General features: G+C 35.7%; 3 protein-coding genes across 3 annotated transcripts; 1 reads left to right on the forward strand and 2 right to left on the reverse strand.

Annotated features, from left to right (window-relative positions):
- Window positions 1-1,244: 1,244 nt before the first annotated feature.
- slc25a55a (solute carrier family 25 member 55a) lies at window positions 1,245-6,756 on the reverse strand. The gene is made up of 10 exons (XM_083528651.1): window positions 6,648-6,756; window positions 5,711-5,809; window positions 5,439-5,564; window positions 5,039-5,094; window positions 3,846-3,936; window positions 3,638-3,756; window positions 3,295-3,487; window positions 3,027-3,181; window positions 2,873-2,948; window positions 1,245-2,549 (listed from the first exon to the last, which is right to left on the reverse strand). The coding sequence occupies exons 2-10, from the start codon at window positions 5,728-5,730 to the stop codon at window positions 2,390-2,392; spliced, it is 996 nt and encodes a 331-aa protein (XP_083384777.1). The 5' UTR covers window positions 5,731-5,809; window positions 6,648-6,756; the 3' UTR covers window positions 1,245-2,389.
- Window positions 6,757-9,767: 3,011 nt separating this feature from the next.
- tshba (thyroid stimulating hormone subunit beta a) lies at window positions 9,768-11,813 on the reverse strand. Its single transcript, XM_083561242.1, has 3 exons — window positions 11,797-11,813; window positions 11,333-11,510; window positions 9,768-10,512 (listed from the first exon to the last, which is right to left on the reverse strand). The coding sequence occupies exons 2-3, from the start codon at window positions 11,495-11,497 to the stop codon at window positions 10,243-10,245; spliced, it is 435 nt and encodes a 144-aa protein (XP_083417368.1). The 5' UTR covers window positions 11,498-11,510; window positions 11,797-11,813; the 3' UTR covers window positions 9,768-10,242.
- A 1,964-nt stretch (window positions 11,814-13,777) lies between these two features.
- Window positions 13,778-21,515, forward strand: slc5a8l (solute carrier family 5 member 8, like). Its single transcript, XM_083561230.1, has 15 exons — window positions 13,778-14,635; window positions 14,899-14,964; window positions 15,195-15,246; window positions 15,562-15,629; window positions 16,753-16,907; window positions 17,071-17,211; window positions 17,325-17,454; window positions 17,548-17,636; window positions 17,749-17,861; window positions 18,864-18,931; window positions 19,519-19,605; window positions 19,845-20,035; window positions 20,229-20,341; window positions 20,451-20,539; window positions 21,132-21,515. Exons 1-15 carry the CDS (start codon window positions 14,279-14,281, stop codon window positions 21,243-21,245), a joined length of 1,833 nt encoding a protein of 610 aa, XP_083417356.1. The 5' UTR covers window positions 13,778-14,278; the 3' UTR covers window positions 21,246-21,515.
- Window positions 21,516-21,552: the final 37 nt, after the last annotated feature.

Raw genomic sequence — 21,552 nt, forward strand, 5'->3', positions numbered from 1 at the left:
ATGCTACCACCCCCATGCTTCACAGTAGGGATGGTGTTCTTGGGATGGTACTCATCATTCTTCTTCCTCCAAACACGTTTAGTGGAATTATGACCCAAAAGTTCTATTTTGGTCTCATCTGACCACATGACTTTCTCCCATGACTCCTCTGGATCATCCAAATGGTCATTGGCAAACTTACGATGTGCTGGTCTAAGCAGGGGAACCTTCCGTGCCATGCATGATTTCAAACCATGACGTCTTAGTGTATTACCAACAGTAACCTTGGAAACGGTGGTCCCAGCTCTTTTCAGGTCATTGACCAGCTCCTCCCATGTAGTTCTGGGCTGATTTCTCACCTTCCTTAGGATCATTGAGACCCCACGAGGTGAGATCTTGCATGGAGCCCCAGTCTGAGGAAGATGGACAGTCATGTTTAGCTTCTTCCATTTTCTAATGATTGCTCCAACAGTGGACCTTTTTTCACCAAGCTGCTTGGCAATTTCCCCGTAGCCCTTTCCAGCCTTGTGGAGGTGTACAATTTTGTCTCTAGTGTCTTTGGACAGCTCTTTGGTCTTGGCCATGTTAGTAGTTGGATTCTTACTGATTGTATGGGGTGGACAGGTGTCTTTATGCAGCTAACGACCTCAAACAGGTGCATCTAATTTAGGATAATAAATGTAGTGGAGGTGGACATTTTAAAGGCAGACTAACAGGTCTTTGAGGGTCAGAATTCTAGCTGATAGACAGGTGTTCAAAAACTTATTTGCAGCTGTATCATACAAATAAATAGTTTAAAAATCATATATTGTGATTTCTGGATTATTTTTTTAGATTATGTCTCTCACAGTGGACATGCACCTACGATGACAATTTCAGACCCATACATGATTTCTAAGTGGAAGAAATTGCAAAATAGGGTGTTCAAATACTTATTTTCCTCAGTGTGTGTGTGTGTGTGTGTGTGTGTATATATATATATATATATATATATATATATATATATATATATATATATATATATATACACACACACACACATACATACATACATAAATACATACACACACACAATTATACTTACATTTAGCATGGCACATTTTTATGATAAACTATATACTTTCTTATATCATACATTTCTATTATCTACTTAGGTACCGCTTCATACTTCTACCATGATGGTAGGGCTTTAGCCTGATGCCAATCCTAACAAATAGTCAATGATTTCCATAGCATGCATTTTGTAGAAATTATCTAAAAGGCAATTTTGTAGCTACATGTTCAGGTTTATTTCGTTTTTTGCAAATAACAGTACAAAATGATATTGTAACACCTTATGATCGTCTTCAAAAACAGTTAAACACCGACTCATATGATGATTCATAACCTTGATGTTTAAGCTGACTGCAGTTTACATCAACATACCTAACCATAAGAGCCATTGAAGTATTACACATAAAACTTTGTCTAGGACCTTCACAGTTCTGACATGATACTCAACAATTAAAATGTTTATTTAATGCAGTTACATATTCCATTCATTCAGTAATTGTTTTACTCAGAAGCAGCACTTCCACATTACTGGAATGAAACCAAACTCATGGATATTCTCCTCTAGGAACCAAATGGAAGTGGTTTCTTTTACACCACATTATGGTAGATTACCATTTGAAATTGTCTGGTGCATATTAATAAGGAAACCACCAGTCTTGCAGAGGGGAAATCACACTAAAGGAATAATGGAAAGAGAATGTTTTGCTTTAGGTACAGTTATTTACTGTATCAGGAACAGTTAAAAATCTCAATAATGGTATGTGCCTTGTTTATAGACAATGGGTTTTCAACGGCACGTTTTGATTTAACTGGTCCACACAACTAGACATCCACTTAGGGGTGTCAATGTTCAGTGCCACAAAATCCTTTTGCCCACAATCTAAGAGTGAAAACTTAGGAATGGAAAAAACCCAAACTGCTGTAACTACTATTTAAAACAATATGTTAAATAGTGGACAACATTAATACAATGACACAGTAAGTAATCCAGGAAAACACAAATAGATGACTGACTAGAGACACGGCACAAAAAGGAAGTAGTCATTTTGATATGTGCCTCCATAGTGACACAGTCCTCCCTCATTGAGGGGAAACACCTATAGATCCTTCTAGAAGGATGTAGAGCACCATCATGCATACACACCTCTTGCAAAAGCTCTTTCCAAAAAGTGCAAAGACGTTTGTCACAGAAACACAAACTGTGTGCAAACCAGACAGGAAGTGCAGTAAGGCCAGAAACCAGATCAGGAAACAAACTATGACAAAAACTGCTGATCTGACTTCAGATCTGACTATATTTATGCTTGTGTGTGTATCAAGTCCCCAGCATAGATTCAACGGAGGCTGTTCTGGAGATTTAGGGAGACAGGAGGTTAAATGGCCTTTGGCCCAGAATAAATTCACCAGCTCCAACGAAATACATAACTTGAGCAATGCCAAAAAGAGGTGCAATGACAAGCGCCCTGCAGCTCGCCCCCTTTAGGAAAGCAGATGGTCCTTCTTTTTTCATGATTTTGCTAAGAAAATTAGAGAGAGGGGGAAAAAAAGCAGATGCAAAAACAAGCACTAATTAGATATGACAAACACCATTTCTTTTCTGTTATCAAAAACTTTGAGACTACTTAGCTTTACATTTTAAATGGACAACTTGTACATATTGGGCAAACTGGTTAAAACAACCATGTATAATGGATGTGAAAATAAACCACATTTGTTCTACTTTCTGACTTAATCTGAGAATTGTCTGCTGATTTTGACCCAATACCAAACCAGTAACATCCTAATTAAATAATAAGAATTTCTTGGCAAACATCTAACTATCGGTGGTTTGAATAATTACCTCACACAGTCGAGAATTCCGTTGTACGTCTCCTCATTAGCACCTTTGTTCAAAGACTGAAGCCTTGTTTTTATCACTGAAACATGAGCAGGAAATGAGTGTGTGTAGAAACAGGAAATAATGGGGGAGGAACACAAAAACAAACCTCACTCACCATCACATGGGTTAACAGCCACTGCAGCAGTTGAACCAGCTGCACAGCCAGCCATGAACGACCAGTAGAATGGCACCACACCATCTTCAGAACGCTTACCCAAACGATTAAGGTTAGCAAAAAGAGGGAAGTAGACGATGGAGAAGGGCACATCTCTGGAAGCAAAGAGAACATCTAATTCACATCAATGTTCCATGAAGTGCTGAGAATTAGAGATTCTGGAAACCAGGTAAATTTCACATCTGGTACACACATATGCTACGCTTACCTCATCAGTGTTGCCCCTAAGCCTTTGTATAGACCTTGAATGCCCTCTTTGTGTAGAAGCTCCTTGGCAATCTGTGTTGCAGAGATGGTTTGGGCAGCAGAGCTTGGCACTACATTATAAGAGCGGCTCAGCAAAGTGTTTGTTTGAATAAGCTTATTGGAATTCAGGATATACGGCATTCTCTGCTGAGCAGCTGCAAGGATTACAAGAACGTCAAATATACAGTTACATTTTGCTACGCAAATATTCTCTATACAAAAAAAATACAGCAATTAAAAGGTTCCACAGAGCTGACGAATCAGCTTGCAGTCTTAAATGGCATAAGCAAAGGGAATAAACTTGCCTAATCTTCCAGCATCTTGTAGCTGAATTTTAAGCATCTCCATAGGAGTAGTAATGATTACTTGGGACATGCCTGCAGCACAACCTGCTAGCATTTCTTTAAACACTGACAGCCCCTTCCTGCAACACAGCAAATGTTTGTCAATACAATGTTCAAGATATGCAGTATGTATTCACTGTTCCAACAAATTTCATAAAGCACTGCATACCCATCCTTGGAAAGATGGTGACGAAAGAAGTCATTGGCTGCCAGCTTGATGGCCTTTTCAGGTGTGACAAGAGCAAGATTTACTGCAGCACCTAGAAGACAAAAACAGCAATTTAAGTCTATAGAACAGCAACAAATTTTCAAAAGCACCTATTCCCCACCACCATCAAACCACAAACAAAAACATGTATTCGAAAAAATATATATATAAATATTAGTAAATGGCCAATAGGACATGAGCAAAGTTCAAAAGACTATGGAATGATCATGAAGAGGGATTTCAGATAATATAACTTAGAACCAGTAAACAAAAACTGATTATTATACAAGGTGGGGGGAAAAAAAAGAAAAAAATATCTATAATAATGGTGAAATTAGAAAACAAAAAAAGCAGGCATGTAAATGAAGGAGAAAGAAGAGTTAAGTAAAAGTCCCTCTGACTTAAAGAGACTTGAGAGACAGTGGCTGGCAGTTAACGTATAGTAATACATATGGAACAGTTAGGAAAGCAAATGGTAAGGAATGTAGTTCTACAATACATGGTCAAGGGAGTTAGTAATAGTAGCAAAATAAAATTCAACAGAAATGTAATCTATGGAGAAAACACAGAGGAAAAAAAAATTCAACAAAAACACATTGTGCCTAATTGTAATAGAGCAGAGTGGACAGAACCATGATAAATGATTTGCCTCCAGCGTGGCTGCGCCTTAATCGGCTAGCCTTCACTATCCCAGCGGGGACCCATGTCTGTAACATGAAAAAACACAGATGCAAACAAACAGCATTCCTCACATCAAGCGGCAACCCAATACAAAGATGGGCTGTTATGCTCAAAGTTCTGCTACCTCATTCCAGAACTACCAAGTAAACTCTTCCAATAGGCTTTGTGTCTAGCAGATGGCAAGTAAGTGCAGCAAAATGATCTTGGTACTCAATTGTGCTTCATACATCACAGACACAGGTATACTTTTCTATATAGAAATTACCAACTATGTGTAAGAGTTTCCCTGCTATTGAATTACATAAAACCAGTTAACTGGTTTTGTCATCAGGGACCAGAGACAAGTATCCACTTGCATAGCATAAACGCATAGACATTGTCAAATTAGATGTTATAAGCTACTATTGCTCAAAGGCCAATGATTTGTTGTTAGCATGAACCACTTGAAACACTTAATATAAAATGAACCTTACCTCTGTACATGCCAAAGTACCCCTCTGATCGTACAGTTTTTGCTAGACAATCCATCCTAAAACAGAAAACCATGTTAGACAAATGTTGTCAGCATTCCAAGACTATGTAAAAATATGGTCATGCTTACTTATACGCAAATGATAACATGGCCCTAGGGTTTTTAATCCCTATTCAAAAACCTTCCACACCTTAGAAGCTATAGACAAAAAAGCATGAAGAGTATACCCATCTGTTACACATTCCAAAATGAGATCAACCACTGATACTGGTGAGAAAGGCCACCTCAAGCTAAACTAGATTCAAAGTCAACTCTTTCACTACCAGCCAGGGCTCTTAAGGGCTCCCTGAATAGCACAGATACTGGAATACCAGGAATGACAAGGAAACAGGGTTGCTTACATGTTCCTGTAGACCTGTTGACCTTGTCTCTGGTTCTGGAGTCGTGTTTTAGCCAGGTCAATGGGAAACACACAAGTGACACCAACAAGACCAGCAATACCACCATTGATGAGCTTGGCTGGGAGGCTGATCAAAAAAAATAAAATCAAATAAATTTATAACAGTAACACCAGACATAGTGGTGCTTGAAAGTCATGTCAAAAGACATGGGGAAAAAAATTATAATAAAAAAAGAATTTCAAGCCAAATTAAAATATATGTTTTACACATACTTGATTTGCTGCTTAGACATGTTGAAGCTTCGGAAATGTGGATAATTAATGGAAGTGTTATTGAAATGTAATATGATGGACGATAGATACGTTGCGGATCTGAAAGTCGACAGAAATAGGACAATTGAGCATTAAAGCAGTATTATAAATACACACACACACACACACCCACCCTCTCTCTGAGCTACATTTAGCGCCTGAGGGACAGCGGCCAGGCAGCTCACAGACATCACACACTCCCCGTGCAAATGTACACCGCCATCTTCATAACTGACCATATAAGTCTTTTAAGCATAAGAGTTACAAGTCAACCAATTTTTGTCGAACAACTACAATCGAATTTAGGAAAAGGTTATTAAGCTATTAACACCATTTATTTATTTTTATATCTAACGTGCCGGTCCGCGAGCTTCGGTTCTATTTCTATAGCATTTATTGTGTAATACATTGTGGCAGTTAGCTAGAAATGAAAGAACGCGACATCAAGATAAGGGCCTAAATACAATCACGGTCCTGAAAGCTGTACGAAAAACCTCGGGGGGGGGGAAAGGCGCAGTCTATTTGTTTAACAAAATATCTGTACTACACAAGTGCCCATGACCCCGGAAGACTGGCCTGGCCGACCGACTAACCTCACAGTCCCATGGGCGTTAGCATGCTAGCAGGACACATTGCCGGAATGCTACAACTAGCTGTCTAGGTCAAGTCATTTATGACAATAAAGATAGTAAAAATCACTTAAAATTAGCCAAATAAACATTGAATTAAATTAACGTTGCAAAATATTTTTTAATATCCATGAAATGATCAATATAATCGACTCTCGTTTAACGTGTTAGCTAAAAAGCTATCCGATTTTAAACCAAACACAATTTTAACAAAAAGTGATCAGGAAAATCGTCTACTAAAATTTGCCACCTTTACGAGCAACACTTACCACTTTAATCGATTCCAAAACACCGACAATGATTGGGAAATACTAAAAGGCGCGCTTCTGTACCGGTCCTCAAAACGGAATTTGAATGAATGAGTTGCTGGAAAATTCCACTGGCTTTTATAGTAGGCGGTGTCAACGTGCCTCGTGATCATTTCCTAACCAATCAGAATAATCTCCTTCACTCTGCGTCACAGGAATGACCGCCTGAGCTCATGTGTGGTGTCAAATTACACATTTAATTAATTTATTCTTTTAAAAAGGATGTTTATTTTAATATCGGTGATGCATTAATGATTGGCATTTAAAACCGCTGAAATTTATAGTAGCACCTTATCATGTTTTTTGTAGAAGTCTTGTATTATAGTATTCTGAAAAATCTACCTATATTGTCAAAGTTGGGCGCGGTCCTATGTCTGGAAAAGGGAGAAAATATTACAAGCTTGGTTTACCTTTTATACACAACTCAAAATAAAACATGCTTTACATACATACACACACAAAATACCCTTATTAACCAAATCTCTTAACTGTAAAAGAGTCATAGTTCTAGTCAAGTAATGATCTGCAGCACCAGACATACAGAAATAGCACCTTCATCATAGTCACAATGTTATGTACACAGCTAGAACATTCTAGCAGCTCTAATAAGTCTTACATAACAATGTATTAGAACAGTCTTATAGTAGTTCATTTTTATACCACTGTAAGACAGACGTTTAGTGTGTGTTTAAATTACAGTTAATGTGAAATTTGATTGCTTTTTTTGCACACTTTTACTTGCTATTGGCACCTCTTATTTACCTAGACGCAAGCCTATAAAGTAAATTACCAAGCAGTTCCTGCTTAAAGTGCTTTGTGTAATACTACTTTATAATCCAATTTAAAAATTAATACATTATTTTTACACTAAATGAAGGAATTTGTCAGTCTTTTAGACTTCAGCCAGCATATGTAAATCTATGTCAGCTGACAATCCAGTATTGTGTTACGCCTGGCCATCAGGAATGTGGCAGAAATGCCAGTGACCATTAGACACAGGGCCTACAGTGACTCCAGTCATATTCCATAACTTTTATCTGTATTGTTTTTTTCCCCTTCCAAAAGCATAGACTTGTTCAATTGTTGACAGACACAGAAATCTGCATCTAATGTGATTGCAAGAGAAAAAAGCACAAAAGATGGAAATAGTCATATTCTTGGAGATGCCAAAACGATGAGTAAAATATTAAATGCATATTATGGGCAATATTTCTAGAAGGGAGAAACTGCTGGTTATTTAACAGTAAATTTTATAGCGAACATAAACATCTAGAATGACAGTCAGTCTACTTTTTCCTCATATGTGCTACCATTAATTTATTTTGGAAAATTTGTCAGCACTATATTATAAGGTCACACAATGCAAATTTATCTGATTAACAGATGTAATTAAATTAACATTGACAATTACCATAGGTGTAAGTAACCATAAGTGTAATGTTTAAGGAAAAAAATTTGACAGAAAAAAATATACAAAAATTGTATATATATATATATATATATATATATATATATATATATATATATATATATATATATATATATATATATATATATGCTAAATACTAATAAATACTTTTACAATGGAGCATGACATTTTTCTTTCGCAAACCATCTATCAATTGGCCTATTTTATCTACTATTTACTCAGTTGATTAAGTAAACAATGTTTGATAGCAATAGCGTTCATGCAATAAATCTGACATATGCAACCGGTTAACAGAGCGAATATTCATACATTTCCCTATGATCTTCCAGATGAAGGTTAGTTTTAAAGTAATCAACAGTTTAATGTTTATCAGTTTGTGGATGTCTCATAATTGAATAATAATTTAGTTTGATAAAGAAGGGCTACTTTGCATCACAAATACTAACTCAATGACAAACAAGTCATTTATAAAAAACAACTGATGGCACCTGTATTCATAGCAACTGGTTTCTAACTAATTAATCATTAATTATTCATATAATGTGTCAGGCAGTCATTCATGCCATGGTATGCAAAATCCTGATCCTACTAAACAGCAACTTTAATTAGGGTACAATATTTGGCAAAATTGTTTTTTATTTATTAATCACTGGATACCTATTTGGAAGTTGAAAACAAACAATTTAGCATTTTACCCATTATTAAATAATCAATATGAAAGCTGACAGCCTGCACATTTATTACCTTGACCACATTTTTTCATAAGGATCAATTTTCAATTTTCAATTTTTTTCCAGTCTGGGCAAACTACTAAACACCAATCATCATGGCATAATTTTTATGTTGTCATCATATAGACTTCTTACACAGTATTTTAAAACTACAAAAATACTAAAACACTAAATTATTTTGATACAAAATATAAAGCCATTTTCATTGACCTGTCAAATATAACTGACAAACTCCTATTTTATATTTTAAATACGCATTTGAAATACATATATTATAAATACTGCTCATCCCTGTATGAATAAATACATAGATATAATACATTTTCTGTCACTTCTCATTTTTTTTTTTCTTCTCGAAAAGTAACAAAGAGTTCTTTCACAAAATAAAGAGGGCGGGGTTTTGTTGTTATAGAGACCAGTCCACCAATCGGTGACAGACAATGGTGGAATTTCGTTTCCCAACTCTATTTAGCACGTGCCTTGAAGCCCGTGACCTGCAACTGAATCATATGAGTTTTTCGCAGCATTCCGCGTTTATGTCATTCCGGAGAAGTCGAGGCGAAGCTCCTCTTTGCTCAGACCTGATAGCGTTCATGTCTGGGCAAACTAAAGTCTAAACCCCATTATTATTTTCTTGCCCTTACTTGTCTGCGGTACATTCTAGCGCCATCTTGACTGCATTCTTTTTCCACAGGGGGCGACAGCAGCAGCCATTTAGAGTGCCCTTGAACATCATTTTAAAGTTGCAGTCTCTCTTTTTATTAAGCTCACACACTCACTGACATTCCTGTATCTTCATTTATAATTTCATGTAAAATATAATACTGTACAAATTACTAAGCAAATAGTAAATGTGTGTGTGTGTGTGTGTTTTGTATGATTTGCCTTTTTTGTAACAACCTCAATAAAGTTTTTTGGGGGTTTTTTTTGCATCAGTTTAGTCCAATACAAACATGTGCCAGCATGGCAATGTAGCATGTAACTGGCTTCGGATTACTTACAGTAACAGTGTTACCACTTTTCTAGTGAGATTAGCAAGCTCTATTTTAAGCATTGACCTGGTTTCATACTTGTAGTTATTGTTTTACCTTCATACTCAGAGGCAATGACACATGCCTTACAGAAGCTTCCTGGTCTTAATGCTAATAAACAAACACAATTTTTTTTTCAGGATGACCAGATTGTTGACCATATGAAGGCCTATCATGGAAGACCACTGCTCATAAAATTTTAGCAGCTGAGCAAACAAAACAGTTGATTTACTGTTGACTGCAGACATGTTTTTATTACGTGTCATTTTTTTTATTATATGTTCAAATCACGTCAAAACAAACACTTCATGTCTCCAAACTGACTCTGAAATGTAGCTGTTATGAAAACTATCGCTGAAGCTGGGTTATATATAGTCACTCTGCCAGGGATAGGGATACAAATTTTGGACGGGTTTGGAACACTTGGCCGCACTGAATCTGCTTTTGTGAGCACATTCATCACTGCGTGTGTTACACATGCTGCAATGGCAGGTAAGAGCGATTGGGTAGGTGAAATGAGAATCAGTATGAGGACCACAGCCGGGCAAAACTGCTGTACGATACTCCACATCCTGATAGGTACAGCTCCTCTGAACTAGAAAACGAGGTCCCACTAATTCCTTCAGGTTACTGTCCTAAGAGATGCATAACATGTAACAGACATAAACAGAAGTGCATCACAAAATAAAAATATAAATACAAATAAAATAATAGAAATGGTTCTTATTTAGCAATGCAGCACAAACAATTGTATATTATGCAAGGCTTGGGTTAAGCAGTATTAGTTTTTCACAGAAATTACAAGGAAAAAAGATCTTTTACAAGGATCTTCTTGTGAATTGCACACATTTTTTTCTAGATAACGGTGCAAGTCTGTGCTTGTGTAAAGTGTGCATTTTTCTTACTAATAAGCAGTTTTTCTTATGAAGTCTCACACAGTGCTTTTGAAAAATGAACGCATTTTTCAGTCTGATGAACTTGCCTCCTTATGCTCACTGACTCACCTTATGCTCACTGGACTTCTTTATTATCACTGATTTGTAGTTTCATGTTGTCAGTGGTAGATATAACTGACCAAAACCAAACGAAATAATGTGACATACAAACATTTAGATTTTATAGAAAGCCAACAAAAGACTAATTTTCATTAAATATTAAACTTTAAATATTGCTATTTAAAGTTGCTGTTTTTAGGTTACTTAGGGCGAAATGAAAATACAATTGTAGAAAGAAAAATCAAGAACCTGCTCAGTCTTGATTTCTTTGGCTCAGCAATATTTTGTTTATATATTTTCTTGCAGCAAAACAGGATCGCATCAACTTTTAACATTTTTTGTAACATCATAATGTTTCTGGGAACTCTACAAGCCTCTACCTATGCCAGAGAAGACCTAGCATTTACTGATAAGTGCTCACATTAGTTTACAAACTTGCTCTAAACAACAGGTGGCTTACCCTGGAAAAACAGAAACCCATGCACATTGTGGTGTTGATGGCCACACAGTAGTCACACTCTTGCTTTTCAACATAGAGAGTGTATTCTGTCGGGACACACATAGGTACAGCTGTTCCAACAAGAAGGCCTAGAATTCCAGCAACTAATACTGCAGCAAACATCATGTCTCTGGACAAGCTAAAATCAGAAAACAACACAAATGCAATAATGGTTACTGTCCATTTTTAAAGTCAACTTTAGAAAAAGGAGCAGTATATAAGGTGCATATTCCTTTAACAGGTATATATTTATTACTGCAAATGAACATATTGAATGGCATTGCTGGAGTGTTTCAGTTCTTAAATCTACTTTTGTTCTAGTTTCTGAATACAAAATTCGTAAACTACCAATCCATTATATCATTTAATTAAGTCCAGGAGAAAATGAACAAAACCAGAAGCATACCTTAAAGAATCTTTCTTACCTGAGCACCCTGGCAGCCAGACTACTGTAAATTCTGTGAGGATTCTGCTTTTATATTGTTCACCTTTTTATCCAACCTAATCCCACTGTCTCCTTATCTGCAAATCACCATAGTGCATCATTCATAAAAACATGGCCTCATCCTCAAATTAGCTGCATTCACCATGCACATCGCTAGACCATACTAAAGGCCTGCTGGTGCTTGTTGCTAGGCTCAAATTTAAAGAGCAACTAAAAGGAACAGCTGTTTCCCAGTCAGAACTGGCCTTCAATTTTAATTATAGTAATAGAGCTTGGTCATGATGTAATTATTCCCTGTAATCATTACAGCCTGTTATGGCAGCCTGTTACATACATTAGCCGAATGCATACTCAATTATATGAGAAATAAGTCACCTCACAATCTTTTTTAAAATATCTTAAAGTCTAATAGTTACATTAATGAGATCTAATGAAATAATTTGTGTCTACAGCCTTTGATTAGTAGAAGTCGGGTTGCTGTTGGTCTTACACAATAAATTGAAGTACATCAACATTTACATGATCAAAACAAGAATTTATTGCTGATATACTAACAGTTTACTTTATATTTTACATATAGCCATTGCTAAAAAGTTAAAAAATTTCTTTAATTGTATAAAGTAAAACTAATTAAAAAGTGGTTTCAGATATAAACTCCTAGGCAAAAGCCATGGCCAAGCCCAAAATAGTGAAATATTAAGCTTTTATTGGTCTTAAGAACAAATCACTGATCAGAGAAACAGTGTAGATGTCTTCCTGCTCTATCCCAGATTAATTTATAAGCTTGTTATCAGGATTTGATGGGCCACATTGGGTTCAGAAAATAATGACTTATCTTTTAAGAAAAAAAACCCAAAAGATGTTTTTGGAAACTACTGTACACCATAACAAGTGATAGATGTGTGAGTGTTAATTTTACATCAGACATTTTAATCATTATTATAAACTTTAACTTGTTTGGTGTGAGTTTCTAGCTCAAATTTTTCACTTCAGAAAAATTTGTTATACTATATATATATATATATATATATATATATATATATATATATATATATATATATATATATAGTATATATATATATATATATATATATATATATATATATATATATATATATATATATATATATATATACACAGACAAACTGAAAAAAAGGAAGGCATTGTAAATGAGAGAGTAAATGAGGGAGATGAGGTCATGAGTCATTAACTCTTCAAGGAATTCACTTCAGGGTTAAATATAGTATGTAAATGCTTCACTTCTAAGAAAATTAAAATATACACCTAGTGAGCAATTCAGTTACTAATTTGTAGCTTAACCACATTTCTAAGCAGCATAAAATGTTTAATATGTGTTCAAAATTTGATATTTTTGAAGGAATGTGCGTAGAATTAATTGCATAGTAGTTCAAATATGCCTCATATCCCTGTGTAAGAATGAATCATTGACAAGGAAGGTTTGTGTGGCTGTCACTGTGTCCCTGTTTTTTTTTTTATATGTCCTGATAAAGAATATTGGGAAGAATAGAGTATTGGGAATATAGCTCATATGTTGGTATTTTGGTAGTGAAAAAAAATCCTATCACCACCAAGCTGCCACTGGATGGTCCTTGAACAAGGTCCCTTAACTACCCTTAACTGCTCAGTTGTATAAATGAGATAAATGTAAGTTGCTCTGGATAAGGGTGCCTACCATGCTGTAATTACTGTAAAAAATAAATATTTTCACATGTTGATCATGGAACAATAATCAACAGCCACTGTATCCACTTCATATAACTGATTATAGTCTATGACTAATTAATAAAAACAGTATGAGGTGCTGAACATTTTGTTTTGTCAGTTTTAGTCAGACAGAATTAATATTCAGCATTTTTGTGGTTAAGAAAAAGAACAGTCTGGCTTATCAACCACAAAAATATGTTATCATTTGAACATTGCGCTGAGCTTGGTACATTCTCAGTGTCCTCTACGTCAAACAAACCCACTTTATGACCCTGGTTATAAAAGCTCTGTTTAACAATCGAACAGCGCAGTGTGTGGCAAGGACATCTTTGTTTTTTTAATGAACATTAACTCACATTTCTTTGTAGTTTCTCCTGAAAGACAGCATGCTACCTCCTATCAGTTATTGAGAGTGAAACAGCTACCTGCTATTTTCCTCTACAGGAGTGTAAGGAGCAGCTTTAAATACATTAACTCCAAAAAGAGAGTCTAACTAATAAAGAGAGGAACACCACCCTGCAATCACTGAAAAAGGAATTACTTTACTTTACAGATGTCTTTATTGCATGGAGATTTGAAGATCTCTATTAAAAGCTAACTTTATAAGAGACCAACAAAAAAACGTCTGGTAAATCTGTAACATATGACACTCAGATTGTCTATAGAAGGATAAAACCAGGCAGTTTGAATTTTTGACAGTGGAGTGAGCTCTTGCCTTTGTTGTTTTATTATTACGAATGATGGTTGGTGATGGAGGTCCAACAGCTACGTTCTCAGTCTGGGACTATGTGGTGTTTGCTGGGATGGTCTTGGGAGCTGCTGGCATTGGGCTCTTTCAAGCTTTTCGAAGCCGCAAGGAAAACAGCAGTGAGGAATTCTTGCTGGGTGGACGGCAGATGACAGCAGTGCCAGTTGCCATGTCCCTCACAGCCAGTTTTATGTCTGGGATCACAGTGATTGGCACTCCGGCGGAGGCATACAAATATGGCACAGCATTTTGGCTCTTCGCCTTCTCCTACGCCATCATGTCCACCATCACTGCAGAGATCTTTGTGCCTCTGTTCTATCGCCTCGGCATCACCAGTACATACGAGGTAAGAGAGCTGGACAAACAGAATCCACAAGTGAACACACAGTCAAAATGCTTTAGAGGTGGTAAAGCCACAAGTACTATTAATTTAACCCCCTTTGGGACAAGGAAAAATAGGGAGTAATAAAATAGCTATTAAAAGAATATAGAAATTACTTTTAGTGTATGATGAGTAACAAGACCAATTGATAATAATAATAATAAAGAAATCTGTGTGAGAAATGTAATTGTCTTTATTAATGCTTTAAAAACCTTATTCTTTTTCAGTACTTGGAGCTGCGCTTCAATAAGGTTATTCGAGTGATCGGAACATCTATGTACATAGTCCAAACAGTGAGCTGAGTTTTCATTTATTTATGGCAAACATTTTCATACATTTTACAGAACCTAATTGTCTTTGTATTGCAGTGGAAAAAAAAGACATGTGCGCACTTTGTTTTTCCACCATGTAATTACCTGATGCACTAATATTCAAAGTAATGCATATAGTCATAAAATGGTCTGGAATGAAAAAACAACAGGTCAATGGCTAATTATCTAATGTCTCTTCCTCTGTCTAAAAGGTTTTGTACACAGGTATGGTTATCTATGCCCCAGCGCTTGCCCTCAATCAGAGTAAGTCCTGTTAGAATATCATTAGTTTACATAATGTCAACACTCTCTCTTTCACATCTATCAGGAATGACACCCATGCCAAAAGATAAATACATCATTGCTGTTATTAACAGGTGTTTATCTACAGAGAAATACAAAGTCCATGTGTCGGATATATCAAGTATTCTATTTGATATTTATCAAATGTTCTCACATAGTAAACCCCCCCCAAAAAACAACTCTTGTTATATAAAAATGAAAATATTAAGTCCTAAATGGATCTCGAGATTATGATACAAAGAATGTTTCCTAAAGTGCTCATTGCTTGTATTGTAGTTACTGGCCTGGACCTTTGGGGAGTGCTGGTGGCTACAGGCATTGTCTGCATCATCTACTGTACCCTGGTCAGTAACATGTTACTTATTCTCAGGAATAGGGACCCACAGATATTACACATATTTGATGTAACAGACTGTGCTCATTGGTTCATATATATTTATAAAATTTTTAAAATATTAACACTTGGTACTATGTAATACTGTGTTATGTAAACCTTTAAATGGACGTATTTTACAATTAATTATGGAAATCAAAGCAAAGCTTCAAACAGCACTTAATGAGGAAATCTGATCTTACAGCACTTCTAGAGAATCTTGAACTGATAGTGCGAGAGCAACAGAACAGAGAGTGCACAACATAGTCTTTAATGAGCACAAGGTGCAGTCATTTGCATGTACACCCACAAACACACACACACACACACACACACACACACACACACACACACACACACACACACACACACACACACACAGGAATTTACAAACTACAAAGATGTTAGCATACAAAGAATCTGGGATGTTTGAGAGCACTTTATTTCAGCGAGCACTGAGCTCAGAGACACTTCCTCCCTTCTCCATCACTTATGGTTTATTCATTCTTTACACTTTACACACATTTTAATGGCCCGAAACTATGACCGAAACTATTCTGCATGATTTAATCAGCTGCCCTTGTGCTTACTATTAAAGATACAGAATGTCTTAAACATAACATCCAGTATGAACAGTTCATTGTTGCCAGTATGTGTGGTTTTTTATAGATAAACAGAACCAGTTAAAGTACTACAAAGTCTTTTTTAAGCATAAGCTGGTTACTTATTTCAACATCTGAATCATAGGACCTAAAAAAATGTCATTGTACTCATATGTGGTCTGGAAAAAATAAAGCTAGTTATGCATATATAGTCAGGATTATTTCAGCTTGAACTCTCTTTTCAATGTTAGTTGATTTGAAAGACAAAGCAGGCATGTATTTACATGTTTCTTTGCAAACATCTTTAAATGATTTTCCTTATCTCTCATGTTAGCTGTAAAAGCATTGAAGATGTATTGATGTGTGACGGCTTTATGCTATTTGTTATCCGTGACTGAAATATGGAAGTGCACTTTATGGTAAATGAATTGATTGCTGTTCGATGTGTGTAACATGGCTTAGTAACATACAGCACTCTGATCTTCCTAACAGGGAGGCCTGAAAGCAGTCATATGGACAGATGTGTTCCAGATGGTCATTATGCTGGCTGGGTTTATAGCAGTCATCGCTCGTGGGGCCGTGCTTCAGGGAGGCCTGGGAAGAATCTGGATGGATAACTACAATGGTGGACGCTTAGACACGTTTAGGTAATCAATTGGATTGAGAAGTGTTATAAATTAACCGGAGACAGGGTTAGCTTGTCACACAGTGACGGTCGTTTCATTGAATAAAACACCTAGGTGCATATCTTCTAACAATGTGGTTGTTTTTCTGGATGCCCAAATATTAACTATCCCACTATCTCTCTAGTTTCGATCCAGATCCTCTTAGACGGCACAGTTTTTGGACCATAGTTGTCGGCGGCAGTCTGATGTGGGTGTCAATGTATGCCATTAACCAATCACAAGTGCAGCGCTATATCTCCTGTAAAAGTATGACCCATGCCAAAATGTGAGTATGCAATATGCATTCATCCAATTTTAACTAACAAATATCAATGGTAAATTAGTGGAATTCTCAGGTCTTATATCTCTTATTTATTCTGTTTCTATTGTTATATGCAGGTCTCTGTATGTAAATATGGTGGGATTGTGGGTTACTGTGAGCCTAGCAATGTTTTCGGGCCTCACCATGTACTCTATCTATAAAGACTGTGATCCTCTTACTAACAAAGATGTTAGTTCTTCAGACCAGGTGAAGCTCACAAAAGTATAGTGATAAAAACAGGAGGTTAACTGGTTCCCAATAAATGACCCTGTATTTATATATGTGTGTGTGTATGTTTAGCTTCTGCCGTATTTAGTTATGGACATATTAGCAGAATTTCCAGGCCTTCCTGGATTGTTTGTAGCAGCTGCATACAGTGGAACTTTAAGGTGAGGGAAAAAGCATCTCCATTCAGACACCATTCAGCCAATACATTTGGTGTAAAAATGTTGCGCTTTAAATGGTTTTGGTCACTAGATAACCAGTTTCTTATTATTGCAGTACGGTTTCGTCCAGCATTAATGCTCTTGTGGCTGTCACAGTGGAAGACTTTGTAAAACCTTTGTGGCCCAATCTGAGTGAAAAGCAGCTGTCATGGCTTAACATGGGCATGAGTAAGTTTTTATTACAGTTTTAATAGGCAGTTGCATCATATTTAGAATCAAGGCAATAAATCACACATTTTGTTATCTTGAGATGAATAAAAAATTTATTGATTGTATTTGATGATTGTAAAATGTAATTCATAGTAGAAGACTGTTCCTACTATCAGAGTAAATTTTATTATTATCTGAAACAAAAAGTGGATTCCAAACAGTGACTGATTAAAGAAGAAGAAAAAAAACCCATGGACCATTGTTGAAAAAAGTGTGGAAATCTAAAGCTGTGTTAGAAGAAAAAAAGAGTACAAACAAACAAGAACATCAGAGAACATTAGTATGTTTGCACAGAGTATATAATTAGCAGTGAGTAAACAGGATCCTGTTATTTATCTCCACCTTAAAATAACAGAGAGCAGGAATTCTAAACAAATATGTCCTAGAATGTTTATCCCAGAAACCATGTCATTACTGCATTTTGCTGTTTCTCAGCTTATGTAAGTGTAACACAAGTGCTAAACAAGGTAAGCACTAACTGCACCTTTAGGCTTAGCCTTTACAACGTTTCATCCAGATATAGCCATGTAAGTCATCCAAATTTACAAGCATGGTACCTTTAGTTACATGGAATATCAATTTTAATCTAGGACTTGGCCTGCCACATATGAATAAAAGTATGAACCACCATTAACAAACAATATTTTGCTATGTTTGTCAGAATGGAAGCTTAAGCTAAGAGAAATCATCTCTGATGGATTTATTTATTTAATAATAATAATAATAATAATAATAATAGTTATAATAATTATAATTATTATTATTAATTAACTGTCAGTGTTGTAAGATTTTTCTTATACTTTGAGTGTTTGGGAGAATTCATAATTATTACTTGTAAAGAAATCATGCATGTGTACAGTGTTTTATGCTCCCTAATGTCTGATTTAGATGAAAATATCCATTGTCTAAGCTTTTATGTTGCTTGCATTAATGATTTACCCATTTTATTTAAATCTCTAGGTGTTTTCTTTGGGGCTTTGTGTATTGCTATGGCAGCAGTTGCCTCTTTGATGGGAAGTATATTGCAGGTAAAACACTGGAAACTATTCTATATTTAATAGCATTGTACAAGATGACTTTTTTAGACTATATTACATATATATATATATATATATATATATATATATATATATATATATATATATATATATATATATATAATTTTAATCCAGGTGTTTTCAGCTCCAACCCTCATATCACCACTGGCCTGCCTTTTTTTTTCTTTCAGTTAACATATACACATATACACTATGCAGTGCTTTACACAGGAGAGTTCATCTCATGAGTCCTTTGGTCTCGTTCGTTCTTTTGTCACGTGATTCATATATATATATATATATATATATATATATATATATATATATATATATATATATATATATATATATATATATATACTATGAAGGTGATTAAATGAACAGAATGAACAAAATGATTAAAAAAAGATTTGTTTATCTTGACGAACGAGATTCAAAGATCCAATTACTTTTAGGAAGGCGCTGAGAACCCCATCCATAGTTCATTCCTTTTCCGTACTGTTCACGATAAACAGCACCCCCTCCTGTATGATCTTTGTCATGACACGCTATTTGATTTTTCTGAATTTCTCCCCCAGGCTGCCTTATCTGTATTTGGAATGATCAGTGGACCTCTGCTGGGGCTTTTCCTGCTGGGCATGTTCTTCCGTTGTGCTAATTCAATTGTAAGTCATTTTGTGTAGCACTCCATTCTGTGACTTACAAAAAATGTTTCGAATATATTTCTTTACTTATATACTTGTCAATATTCATTTTGTAATGTCTAAAGTATTGCAACTTATGTATACTTAGTATCTTATTGCTGCCTAGTCATGTTTGTATCATGAAATATGATTATGACTTATTGAACCATTTTGAACTGTTTAATGAGTATAATGTTTACAGCGTCTCTCTTTGTATTCAGGGTAGCCTGTCTGGATTAATACTCGGTCTGATTATAACCTTGTGGGTGGGCATAGGTTCTCAGGTGTACCCTCCTTTACCTAACAAGACCAACCCACTTCCTCTCAGTGTGAACGGATGTAAGACTGAAGACACAAACCTAACAACTACAGTGACAGCATGGCCTATGACCCCACTGACCACAGAGCCAAGGCAAGAAATGTTTTTCTTCCGGTTCTATATAATTTACGTCCCACCACTACAAAAATCAAGACCTGCTTTTTGCCTGATACAGATAAATGTCTATTTTTTTTCTGTTATAAATCTAAAACAGCAGCATACTTATTTATCTTTTGCAGTAACTTTGCATAAATAAGTGCAATGACAACTCTTATTTATCATTTAGTGTTGTGAGACCAGCTATTGCAGATTCCTGGTACTCTTTGTCCTACCTATACTTCTGCCCTGTGGCCATGCTGGTGACCATGAGCACTGGGCTAATTATAAGTGCCATCACAGGTGAGATGCTATGAGTACTACAAATAATAGTGAGATTCTGTTATTGTGAGGTTCTGAACAGTCAGTAATGCAGTGGACTATGAACACTGTATGTCTTGTTTCATTTCAGGTGGCTGTAAACAGGAGAAGATAAACCCAGATATGTTTGTTCGGAAGAAAGACCTTTTCTGCTTCAGCTGCAGTAGAACACGTTCTGAGGTAAAGCTTCTCACTTTTTTTTAATGCAATGTATAAAATAGAGTCTATTTTATAAATTGTGTATGAATTACAGTGCATTATTGGATGGTTACACATCACAGCATAGTAATATGTTTATTTCAGGCATAACATAGTTAGCATAGTTTGTAGTTGGTGTGTTTGCATGTTAAAGGAAGATCCGAGACATTTTGAATGGAGTAGCGAAGGTGGGACACAGTTTGGGTGGCCAGAGCAAAGGAAATCAAAACATGCTAACTGCATGTTTCAAATTTGGCTTAAACCCGGCTTTTTTTTTTATTTTTTATAGTAATACCAATTGCTATAATTTGAGATTTCTGCTTGAAACTGTTTTTTAGTCATTAGGAAATTTGAAGAATGTCTACACCTCCTTGTCCTAATCTCTATTAAAAGTTTACATAGCTTCTTGCTGGATGTAAAATTATAGATCATTTTAATATGGAACATACAACGAAATAAATTATGATTGTCAAACTAAAGTGTCTGTTTATTAAAGTTATTATTTTAAAGCCACTTCAGACATCTCTGTAAAACCTTATGAAGTTAAAATAAAATATTTGCAATTTTTTAACAGAACCCTGACTTGGTTGAGAAGACCGGGCCAGAGCATCTGTATGGCTTGGACAATCCTCAGTTCACTGACCACGAATTGAAACTTAAGGACAGTGACAAGATTACCAAGTTATAAACCATTCTTTTGTCACTGAATTCATAGCATACTCATGATACTGTAAACATGACAGTACTGGCTACAGGTTGGATGGACTAATTCTGTCCAGACATGGAGCTGAGAAAGTGGTCTTTTTAATCAAACACTTGATTAAAACTTTCTTTTCTAATAGCATGTGTATTATTTCATAACTTTTTAGAGTTAAAATCTAAAGTCATCTTATTTATTATTATTTTGTTTTGAATTTTTTTTAATGCAATAAAGAGCTATTATAGCAGCATGCTGGGACCATTGTACAAACTGCCTCCTTACGTGTGTGTGTGTG

This window comes from Silurus aristotelis (genome assembly GCF_946808225.1).
Source record: "Silurus aristotelis genome assembly, chromosome: 2".
Classification (NCBI taxonomy): domain Eukaryota; kingdom Metazoa; phylum Chordata; class Actinopteri; order Siluriformes; family Siluridae; genus Silurus; species Silurus aristotelis.

Excerpts from the sequence above, each read along its gene's own strand:
- slc25a55a (XM_083528651.1), bottom strand. The coding sequence starts at position 5,730 with ATGTCTAAGCAGCAAATCAA. Across the intron at positions 3,937-5,038 it reads GTACTTTGGCATGTACAGAG|GTGCTGCAGTAAATCTTGCT; the intron begins GTAAGGTTCATT and ends TTTGTCTTCTAG. Across the intron at positions 2,550-2,872 it reads GGAATTCTCGACTGTGTGAG|CAAAATCATGAAAAAAGAAG; the intron begins GTAATTATTCAA and ends TAATTTTCTTAG.
- tshba (XM_083561242.1), bottom strand. The coding sequence starts at position 11,497 with ATGATGTTTGCTGCAGTATTAGTTGCTGGAATTCTAGGCCTTCTTGTT. Across the intron at positions 10,513-11,332 it reads TGGGTTTCTGTTTTTCCAGG|GACAGTAACCTGAAGGAATT; the intron begins GTAAGCCACCTG and ends TGCATCTCTTAG.
- slc5a8l (XM_083561230.1), top strand. The coding sequence starts at position 14,279 with ATGATGGTTGGTGATGGAGGTCCAACAGCTACGTTCTCAGTCTGGGAC. Across the intron at positions 17,862-18,863 it reads ATGGCTTAACATGGGCATGA|GTGTTTTCTTTGGGGCTTTG; the intron begins GTAAGTTTTTAT and ends TTAAATCTCTAG. Across the intron at positions 20,036-20,228 it reads CCACTGACCACAGAGCCAAG|TGTTGTGAGACCAGCTATTG; the intron begins GCAAGAAATGTT and ends TTTATCATTTAG.